The sequence below is a fragment of the Toxorhynchites rutilus genome, chromosome 2 (assembly GCF_029784135.1).
Source record: "Toxorhynchites rutilus septentrionalis strain SRP chromosome 2, ASM2978413v1, whole genome shotgun sequence".
In the NCBI taxonomy this organism is placed as follows: domain Eukaryota; kingdom Metazoa; phylum Arthropoda; class Insecta; order Diptera; family Culicidae; genus Toxorhynchites; species Toxorhynchites rutilus.
Window position 1 is genome coordinate 158,778,121 of NC_073745.1, and position 11,212 is coordinate 158,789,332.

General features: G+C 38.6%; 1 protein-coding gene across 2 annotated transcripts; it reads right to left on the reverse strand.

Moving 5' to 3' along the window:
* Positions 1-7,379: 7,379 nt before the first annotated feature.
* Positions 7,380-9,717, reverse strand: LOC129767866 (ubiquitin-conjugating enzyme E2 L3). 2 transcript variants are annotated; one of them, XM_055769108.1, is made up of 4 exons: positions 9,592-9,717; positions 9,274-9,369; positions 8,137-8,323; positions 7,380-8,081 (listed from the first exon to the last, which is right to left on the reverse strand). In XM_055769108.1, the coding sequence occupies exons 1-4, from the start codon at positions 9,616-9,618 to the stop codon at positions 7,930-7,932; spliced, it is 462 nt and encodes a 153-aa protein (XP_055625083.1). In that variant the 5' UTR covers positions 9,619-9,717; the 3' UTR covers positions 7,380-7,929. The 2 variants fall into 2 exon arrangements, with proteins under 2 accessions (XP_055625083.1, XP_055625084.1); XM_055769109.1 differs by lacking the exons at positions 9,274-9,369; positions 9,592-9,717 and adding an exon at positions 8,880-9,023.
* Positions 9,718-11,212: the final 1,495 nt, after the last annotated feature.

An 11,212-nucleotide genomic window follows, 5' to 3' on the forward strand; every position in this document is an offset into this window, starting at 1 on the left:
TGCCTTCGCTTCAGTCTGTATCGTTCCACGTTCCACGTTCCACGTTTTGCTGAGTCGCTCGTTGCAGCATGGCTGTGCGCGCTGCATTCTACTCGTTCAGGAGCGCTCGGCACTCATCGTCACACCATTCGTTCCATTGTCCACATTGTTCATACCCGATGACGGTCTCTGCTGTGCTGCTAATTGCTGCTTTCAAGGTGTTCCAGCATTTATCGAGGGGGCAGCATCCAGTTCGTCTACGCGAGTTTGTTGCAGCAACGTTCGGCTCCTGCAGTCGTCTCAGGGTGGTACCGTGATGAGCGCTGGTGTCTTATGTTATTGACGACTGACAGTTCGGAACCCAGTTTGACCATCATCAGGTAGTGGTCTGAATCGATGTTAGCGCCACGATAGGTTCTGACGTGGATGATATCCGAGAGGTGCGACTGTCGATCAAAACGTGGTTTATTTGTGTTTCTGTTCGCTGAGATGATCTCCAGGTGTAAAGGTAATGGAGGCGGTTCTGGAAGAAGATGCTACGTATGGCCATGTTCATGAAGGCAGTGAATTCGATAAGTCTAAGGCAGTGTGTCGTGTTTTCCTCGTCGCATCCTCAGTCTGCACATTCTTTCGTTGATCGGCCACCAGCCAATCACCCGTTTCTGCAACTCCCCCACCACGATAAATCGATGTTGAATCGTGAATGACCTATTTGCGACTTTTCCGAATGATCAATTAACTCTCGTGAATTTCTTTTCCGGGCTCAAAGTGGCGTCATAGTGCAGCACATTTGAAGTCAGATGTGAAGAAGGTATATTCTAGCGGTGACAGCTGGGTTCCTAGGTTCCCATCCCATCACATTTTCTATTTGGTTTGGATTTTCTGTTGCCGTTCTAAGTATTCTTTGGAATGTTGTTCTAAGGAGCGTTGGAAATGTAATTTCGCTAAGAGAATACTGAAATACTACTTTAATATTCAATTCAGTATTGACGTAGAACTACGTCTTTCAGGAAGGGTGCCAAATCAGAAAACATGTCACGTTTTTATGAAATAAAGTTAATGTTGATAACTATTTTCACTGTGAACGAATTCTCATAATTTTTATACCAATCGAATCAGGGATTCTCTAGGATTTGTTTGTATAGCAATACATTACAATTCGCTAATCTCTAAACGGTTTAAATTCATGAAAACTGGAAGAACTTCCTTCTTTCCCATACATTTGTTCTGCCGATTTGTGTGCTAACCCTACCCGTATTTCGAATGCTTATAACTCGAACATTTCATAACAGATCGGAAAGATGTTTGCATCAATTGATGGGGAATATTTCTACGCGTCTATCACAATTAATTAAATGTTATTTTTCATAAGATGAACAATTGAATAACTGTAAAATGTCAAGCGTTATCTAAACGCCCTAACTGCCAAGGGTTGATTGGCCCGATTTACGGTTTCTCCAACACAGACTTCAAAATCGATGTACCTGTGGAAATCCGCTTATCAAATATATATGCAAGTCGGAGGTGTTTTTGCTCCCACCGAGCTGTGTTTCCCTAACACGGACTTCAAAATTAATGTGCCTGGGGGAATCAATACAATGATCGTTTGGAATTTTTCCGTTCCCATATTTTGGTAGTCCTAGGCATCATATCGGACGTACTAGGACGTTCATCAAAGGGCCTGGCCGGGTAAGGGAGTAAAACGTGCCCCCAAACCAAACACCAGCGTATGGCAAATATTGTATAGGATATTAAATAAGAAATTTTGGCGGTTTTTTTGAATCACTATGTTGTTTAGCATAGGATCTATAGTGAAAAATGTACTTTTTCGTTTATTTGACGCCATCCTCAGAAGCTTCGAAATAAAAATTTGAAAAAAATACTGAATGTGCATCTCACTAAGGTGTATCAAGCAAAATATAAAAAAAAATTCATCAAAAATTTAAATACTAAAAAAATATTGAAATTTTGAAAATTTGAAAATTTAGAGAGATTTAGTACTACTCTAATTCATATTTAAATGTGTTCCTACGGCTTTTCTAGATATGTGTGATTTTTTTCAGTATTGCGCGGTGCAAAAAATTTTTTTTTATATTTCCAATGGGCCTGGCTGGGTAAGGGAGTAAAAAGTGCCCCAAACCAAATCACTAGCTGTATGGAAAATATTGTATAGGTTACTAAAAATGAAATTTTGACAGTAGTACCATATGGTACAACATAGGATCTATGGTGAAAAATGCACCTTTTCGTTTTTCTCACGCAATTATCAATAGCTTTGAGACAAAAATATGAAAAAAATACTTAAAGTACATCTTACTAAGGTGTATCGATCAATATTTTCAAACAATTTTTTCATCAAAAAATAAAATACCAAAAAAAAAATTTTAAATTAATCTTTATTTGAATTTTAAATTATATATATTTTCAGGCATTTCGAAATTTTGAAAAAAAAAAATACTTTGAGACCCAATTTTGCTCTATTTTTTATTTAAATGCGTTCGTATGTGTTGTTTTTTCCACATGTAGCGTAATTTTTTCTTGAATTTTGAAGAGGATTGCGCGAAAAAAAATTTGTTTTGGCCTTTGGGCATTTTTAATTTATTTTGAATTTAGAGACCCAGTACTGCTCTAATATTTATTAAAATTTTGTTTTTAATATGTCTAAACTTTTTCTGTATATTTAGAGCATTATGCTGTATAAAGATTTTTTTCTCGTATTTGAAAATATATGAGATTATCGTTACATTGGAATTAGATGTTTTACCAAATTCATATGAGTCAGCAGTACGATAGAATTCTGTGAGAAAAAATTAAGCCCTTGAGGAAGGATCATTCGGATTAATGAGAAGAAACCTTAAAAAATCCAAATTATTATATATTTTTTTTATTTTAATCTTACAATTGAAAACCACGAATACAATAAAAAATCGATTTCAAGAAAATAAAAAAATAGTGGGTTATATCTATGATATAACCGCAAGGTTGACGTGGAACTACCTTAGCTTAGCAATCATTCGTTTGTATTGATTAAATTCTTGATTGAATGAAACAGTTTCCAAATTCTATTGAGTTCAATATATTTGCTCTGTGAGTGAAAAAAATGAACAAATGCCGTGTAAAGTCAATTCATTTATTGTGATTGATTGTTCTTCGTTACAAGTAAATTTAATGACGGACCTTTTACGTTTGGTATGATGACTAGAACAAAATATATGTACGGAAGAATTATCAAACGTTTGATGAACCAGCCTAAGGCTGAAAATCTTTCCAATAAAGACAAAAAAAAAATTATCAAACGATTATTCTATTTTACATTTCCCTCTGAAGTTTACATCCCAAAAGTGTACATACTTCTCGAATCTCGAATTTGCTTGAAACTGGGAAGTTCATTCGCTTCTAGTGGCTGCACGATTTTCCCAGGTTCCTAAGTTTAGAAGATCATGTTAGGACAGACATATTCCACTCTGCACAAAGGCAAGCGAGGACAAAAGTACTCGCAGTTTGCATTTATTTGCAGAGCCGATTTCCCCAGAAACCTCGGTTTTGAAGTCTGTGTTAGGGAAACACATTTCAATCGGAACAAAAATACCCCCGATTTGTATGAATTCACAATGCCGATTTCCCCACGCTTCATGGATTTGAAGTCTGTGTTAGGGAAACACATTCCAGTCGGAACAAAAATACCCCCGACTTGCATTAATTTGAAATACCGATTTCTCCAGGCACCTTGGTTTAGAAATCTCTATTAGGGAACACATTTCCGTGGGAAAAAAAGCTCCCCCTACTTTCGTGTGTTCTTCTTCTTCTTTTTGGCTTTAAGAGGGTTTAAAATTTTCAGTTCACTCGCCTCTAGGCTCTTTCGTGTATTTGCAATGCCGATTTCGCTGCTTGGTATTAAAGTCTGTGTTAGGGAACATTTTTCGATGAGAACAAAAGTCTCCCTACTTTCATGTATTTGCAATGCCGATTTCCCCAAAGGCTGCTTGGTTTTGATGGCTGTGTTAGGGAAACCGTAAATCGGGCCAATCAAAACGATGCAGTTAGGGCGTTTAGATAACGCCTAATATTTTACAGTTATTCAATTGTTTATCTAATGAAAAACAACATTTTGTTAGTTGCGATAGATGCGTAGAAATATTCCCTATCAAGTGATGCAAACATCTCTCCTATCCAGTACGAAATGTTCGAGCTATAAGGATTCGAAATCTTTCATTTTTTCCTGCATGTTTTGTGTTTAGGTTTTCATTTTACCCTCCATATATTCCGGTTAGACGTAGTCCCACGTCAAAAATAATAATGCAGACGATGAAGAAAATTATTTTTGTGTCTCGCAATGCTCTTAAAAATTCAGGAAAAATTTACGCCACATGTAGAAAATAAGACACATACGAACGCATTGAAATAAAAAATAAAGCAGAAGAGGGTCTCAAAGTTATTTTATGAAAATTTCGAAATGCTAGAAAATATATAAAATTTGTTTGTACCGCGTATTTAGAAAACGAAAAGGTGCATTTTTCACCATATATCCTATGGTGAACCATACAAGGACTCAAATATATGGCACTACTACCAAAATGTATTTAGTACCCTATACAATATTTTCCATACAGCTGGTGATTTGGTTTGGGGGCTCTTTTTACTGCCTTACCCGGCCAGGCCCTTTATTTGTAACGAAGAACATAATCTGTTACAAAACTTCGATGCATTCTAAAATAATATTCGAAGTGGTAAACAAGTGGATTGCATAATATAATTGCGTAGTTCTACGTCGGAAATATGCGGTCGTGTCCTAGGTACAACCCTTTACAATTTGTTTTTTTTTATTCTTTATTTGAGAGGTTTTCAGCCTCCTGGGTTGGTTCGCCTCTTCATCGACGGCATTGCCGCAAAGTTTCGTTGGGAACAGATTGCACATAAAATTATCTCATATAAATTGGACGTAAAAATTAAACACAAATCCTTTTGCGAAACATAACTTAACAAAGAGCTTGCTGTTTACTTGTTGGACCAGATGGAAAGGATTTCCTCGACCCATGGCTCTAGGCCAGTGGAGAGGAAGCCGTGCCGTTGAAGATGCCGAAGTGTTCTTATTCCCCTTCATCGTGATGGCAACAAGGATCATTTTGACTGATCCATTGTTCAGACGCTAGATCTTAAAAAATAGTTCGGCATCGACATCCGTTTCATATCCCTCCTATCCGAACGATAAACTTTTACTTAGTCGCGGCAATACATACACACACTCTTTACAGATACACGGGCCAAAGGTTGAGCAGTCCACTGATCATTCAACAAGAGCCAAAGGTTGTACCGCTCAACTCTACACGAGCTGATGATTGCGCCGGCTAGTGACCATTCTATCCTGGATTCCTCGAGTCGAGAAAGACGCACCACGCTAGATATGGGATACAGACTAGGGGGCGTTGCTGATTAATGGTCAGCTGCATCCCAATAGGAAGTATCCCGTGTCGGGCACACGTACAGAGCATCGAAGACTGCAACACACCAATTATGAGAACACTTGTAACACTAACCTCGAGCCAACCGCGAGTAATCGGTTACATATTACTAACATAGTTGTAAGCAAACATTGTCGAAATATTGAACTCCCGGCCCCGTTAGGCTGACGCCATATGAGCCTTAATAAAAATATATATTTTGGATAAATTATCCTAATCTTTTAGGTAACAGGCAAGCGCTGTTACTCTTGCTGGATCGTCCATCAAGATTAGCCATTCGCCATTCTTTCCGGGATCTTGGATGAACAGGAGGTTAAGGAAATTGGACGGTAGCCTTTCACGTTGTTGCTGCTTTGACCGACTTTAGGTATGGGTATTACTAAGCTGTGTTTCCAACCCTCGGGAAATTCGTGTGTATTTCACCGGTCGTTAAAGATGCTGAGAAGGGTGGACTGTCCGAGCTGGGACAACTGTTTCAGCATCTTATAGCCGATACCGTCAGGGCCAGTTGACTCACCTTTCGCGGAACGTAGGGCGACAGAAAGTTCCTCGATGGTGAAGTTCCGGTTGAGAGGATTATTAGGACGACTCACAGGGACCACAAAGTTGCTGACTGACCGAAGGGATAACCGCTCCCTGTCGGCGGATGAAATCGGGCTCATATTCGGAGATCGAGGACAATCAGCGCTTTATTCCCCGGAGTGGTTTTCGTTCTTGAAATGGAGGCTTCGGCTGCCTCCATAATGGTTTTGTTGAAAGTGACAATGGTGGTTGGGTTGTCACTAGATACCAAGAAGTCGGAGGATATTTGAAAAGCTGTCCAGTCAGCTCTTTCGAAGATCCATCTTGGTCTGCGAGTCGTGAGCGGCTGCGGGCCGTTCAAACTGATGGTTATCGGGCGATGGTCGCTGCCATGAAGGTCGTCGGCTTTGTTCCACCCTAACCTATCCACCAAGTTGAGACTAGCTGCTGAAATATCAATGGCTGTATTGCTCGTACCTCTACGGAAAGTGTTAGTGCCGTCATTTAAGACCGAGAGCTCCATCATCTCAAAGAGGTCGGCAATGATATTCCCTCTGACGTCTGGTGTTTGCATTCCCCAGTTGCGGTGATGAGCATTGAAGCCCCTCAAGATGATCTTTGGGTCTCCAAGCCTGCTAACGCCTCAGGCAGCTTCCGTCGTAGTTCCGGGATTATGCCACACGGTAGGTATATACAAATGATCGTCACCGGAATCGGGGCCTTGATTTGCTATTATTGGCAAGTCAGTGAATATTTGTTTTCGCAAATGGGGAATGTTTCTCTGGACACTCAAAGCAACGAAGTGTTGCAAAACGGTGCCCCGCTTAGTGTGCCAGTGGAATTTACCCCCGACAATTTTTTGTATGTTTGTTGGGGAAACTCGACTTATCTCTTGGAGTGCGATGATGGACGAACATAGCTCTCGGTCAAGGATCTCCAGTTCTCCCAAGTTGTTGTACAGTCCATTGATGTTCCATTGCAGAGCGAGGTTGGTTGATGTGTTGGTGGACATACTTTCCTGGTGATGGGCGGTATGGTGGGGAATCAGAGGTGTAGTGATACTGGATGTGACGATTCCCGGTTGAACTCCACCGACGATAACAGGTTGGGCAGCCATTCCACTCGGAAGCAGCCGAGGAAAGGTGGTGAGGTTCGTTGGGGAGCTGGAACTCCCGGCCATAGCTTGCGTGAGATCTCCTCGGCTACGTCTCCATGCATCATAGATATTGGCATCGGACCTAGCTTCGGCTGGCATAGGTGAAACAGGCCTTGCATGAGCTTCCAGTGGAGGGGTTGTGGCGGCCAGCTTAGCGCTGGCGGCGATACTATTCAATTCAGTGTTTCAATATCGCTCTAGTACATGTTAATTCTGAAAGTTAATTTTGAAATCTGCAATAGAGAAAAAAACACAAAGAAAAATATTTTTCAACATTCGTTCATTCTATTTATTGAACATATTTTTCCTTGTCTAATTATGATTAGAACGCAGTTTTTCTGTCACAGACGTGTTACATAGTTCACATATTTACGATCTAAACTAAATGAATTACACATTTTTTGCCATCTCATGAAGTATGAGTATGTTTCTTGCTCTGGCTTCATGTTGAATTTTGTTGAAGCATATTTGTTCATGTGTTACATATTACGTATAACAAAAGGCAAAGGGCACTCAAAGCTCAACAAGTTATTTGATCACAGCGAAAATGAAATGAAACAACAAATGAGTTTGAAATGATACAATGAAAAGCAAAGCTTAATAAAAGAAAAAAAAATCTTCATCTATTCCAATTTATTATTATCATATTTTTAACGTTGGATTTTCAACGACACAACTTCTTATTTAGCCTTCATTTAAATTAAAGAGATTTAAAAGAGAAAAAAAATACTAGATGAATTTAAGTTTACACAACGAAAAGTTGTGTTTGTGATTTGGATTTGCTTTTCGATGCCAATTGTGGATAAATATATTTTATTCCGGTCGCTTTTCGCTGTGCTTCCGTGTATACTCTTCGGCATTTTTGGTGAACTTTTTACGGTCTTTCAAATATTCCTCTGCTAAATCTGCCCTGAGTGGATGCTCAGGTTCTGGGTCATTGACCAGTGCTATGAGAGCTTGAATTACTGAAATTACAGGAAATTTTGACGTCATTATTTTTTTATAAAAGCTTGTTCTTACCTTGATCAGTCTTCGTTGCTGGTTTCCAATTCTCTGTGCTAATTATGGGCAAACATACTTGACCTTTTTCATCTATGTTGGGATGATAAATCTTGGTTTTGAAACAAATTTTCGGCGGTTTGAAGGGATATTCAGCCGGAAACGTAATTTCAATTCTAAATGCGCCTTTGTTGTAGGGTGAATTTTCCTAGAGGAAATATGTGGATAAAAGATACAAATTCAGATCAATGATTTTTTACTGTTTATAGGGTCTTAAATACATCAATACTACCGAAAACATTAATAATATTGTAATTATCTTATTATGTACTTATGGAAATAGATCATCATTGTAGATAGTTGCATAAGTCACAGATAGTGAAATCCAACCTTATTTAAGAGTGCACCACACCACTAATGCTTAATGGAACAAGAAAGCGTGTTTCGAAATCTGGATGGAAAAGGATTATGTTATCCAGTAAAACGGGGTCTATGCCAGAAGTTTTATTACTTCAATCGTCATGACATCGAATGTGAAATTTGTTTTCACATGATGATTAAGATTTGAAATCCATTAACTATTTGCTAAGTGCTGCACATTCAAATACAAAGGAAATGTTCTAAGAATTCTATTTTATGAATAATCAATCCTTGGAAAGTTTGCTCTTTGTTCTGAAAAGAAGTCTATTTTCGCTTTAAACGAAATAGATTCGCATTATCATTTGCTATTTCGGGCTGTAATCTTGATTGCAATTGCGGCTTACCCTTGAAAAATTTCGGCATTTTCCTCCCGACAGAGGCATAATATTTTACAACACGGAAATCATTGAGATTATAGGAAAACTAAATTCAAATGCATTTGCATCAATCATTCGTTCAGAAAAACGACATTGACGCACAAAAATAGCCTAACCTTCAACTGTTCGATGCGATGTTACCGGCCTATATAATCATAAGAAGTATTCACCTCATGTAATGAGATTAAAATTATCATTCCTATCATCAACCTATGTAGAATGAGTCACCTGCATGTATTCCATGACTCGAGGAAGAGGTATTTTCACAACCTTACCAATCCATTTGGAATGGTACGGTCTTGTCAGTTATTTCCACAATACATTGACTAGAAGGTATATTTCTTCAGCGATTATAACTTACCGGAACGATTAAACCTGACCATAACAAAAGATTTGCTTCATCAACTATAATGTCTCTGAACGATTTCAGACCAGACGCCCGGATATCTGCTAGCTCCTAAAATAGTGATATTGAACAAACCGATTAGAATAGGATACAATTTCAAGACTTGGTTATTTGAATTTTCGGAAGCATAATTCTAACCGAGGATTTGGTTCTCAATTGATGAGACTTCCTCTAGAAATATGCGGAACTTTATTTGCATCTTTGAAATGCCACTGATATGATAATACCAGTAAGCTATTTCATTTGCAAAGATGATCAAATTTGAAGAATTACCTTTTGAAGTCTTCTTGTGGCTGCCATTTTGAACGTATATTTGCAAAAAAAAACTATTTATGACTATTTTCCTTTTGACATTTGCAATATAGTTGTCAGGGATGTCAGGTGATTTTGGTGATTTTGTTTTGAAATGTCTTTAAACTCACGATAATTTTGTATGACATGTGCATAATTTCCACATGTCATACAAAACATAAAAAAAAATTTATTCATTATTCATTTTGAACAACAATAACATTGGGAAATGCTTATTTATTTCTGAAAATTCAGGTACTTTTCTAGGAAAATAAGGTAGAACCCCCATTATCCGCTGAAGTAAGTTCTATAGTAATTCTAAAGAGCTTTCCGAACTTTGTCAGTGAGTGGTAGGCTCTTGATCTTTTGTTTTGGTTATGGCTATCACATTTTCGGACCACTGATATACACGAGCTTAAAAATTCTATGTATTAGTTTTTATGCTGAAATATCTTTTTTTGCGTTTGGATGTTAGAGGCGATTGAACTGAAAAGTTTAAATCGCGTTGGTGAGATTGAGCTTCGTGTGCTCAATTTATGAAGCGAAAAAATAATGAATTATCAGGTATGTTACGACCCCTTGGTCGGCGCGACTCACGTCACAATTTAAGTAACCTTAGGATATACTTCTAGGCGTCTTGGTCATGATGACGCGACGGGCTCTCGGTTTGTAGAGCGCGATTCACATACAACATCCACATCACGTTCACGTTCCGTCACGTAACGTTGCGTCAATTATTATTCCATACAATTATTATTGAAGCATTCACATACACCAGCAACGTTGCAAGTTGCCGTTGCCGGTGTATTTGAATGTTTGCATAAGAACTGCTTGGAAGAATAATTGACGCAACGTGACGGGACGGAACGTGAACGTGGCGTGGATGTTGTATGTGAATCGCACTTAAAACGTCATCCAAGTAGCTAGGTGCCTAGAAGTATATGCTAAGGTGAGGCCGTTTCTGCACTAAGTTGGTTAGGGGAGCGGTATATGAAAACAGTACGGAAGAAAGCAGAAGAGGAATTATCAATCACAATCGTATTGTGTTTCGTTTACAAACAAAACACAGTAGACTTCCAAGATGACTGAAGAGTGGTTGCAGCAAGTTGGCTCACCTTAGGATATACTTCTAGGCGCCTTGGATAGGTGGTGATTTCCAAAACAGAAAAATTTGTATTTGTATTCTCATACCGCGAGCACCAAGTGAAATAACAAATTCAAGTTCAATTTGTATTCGAATAACCCAACCATTGACAGATTGCGGTAGGATTAAATTTATTTAAAAATGTATACATGTGAAATTGTAAACCTGACACGCACACACTAGCCAATTGTCGGCCGAATATTCTCGAAAGACTGTATTTAATTTGTGTTTGACAACGGAGAAGGGAACGGTGAAGGAAAATCAAAAAGAGATTCAGAGAGCATTGGGTGCATCCCATTCTCAGCGATTCGTACGGCACGTATGTCGGATGTCAAAATTGAGAGCGAATTGAGAGCTGTCGGCTGATAAACTATCGTCGTGTGTCCGTGGATCGATGCTAGTCAGTACTGATTAAACAAACGGCCGATAGTTGACCGACGGAATAGTTTGAATGCAATT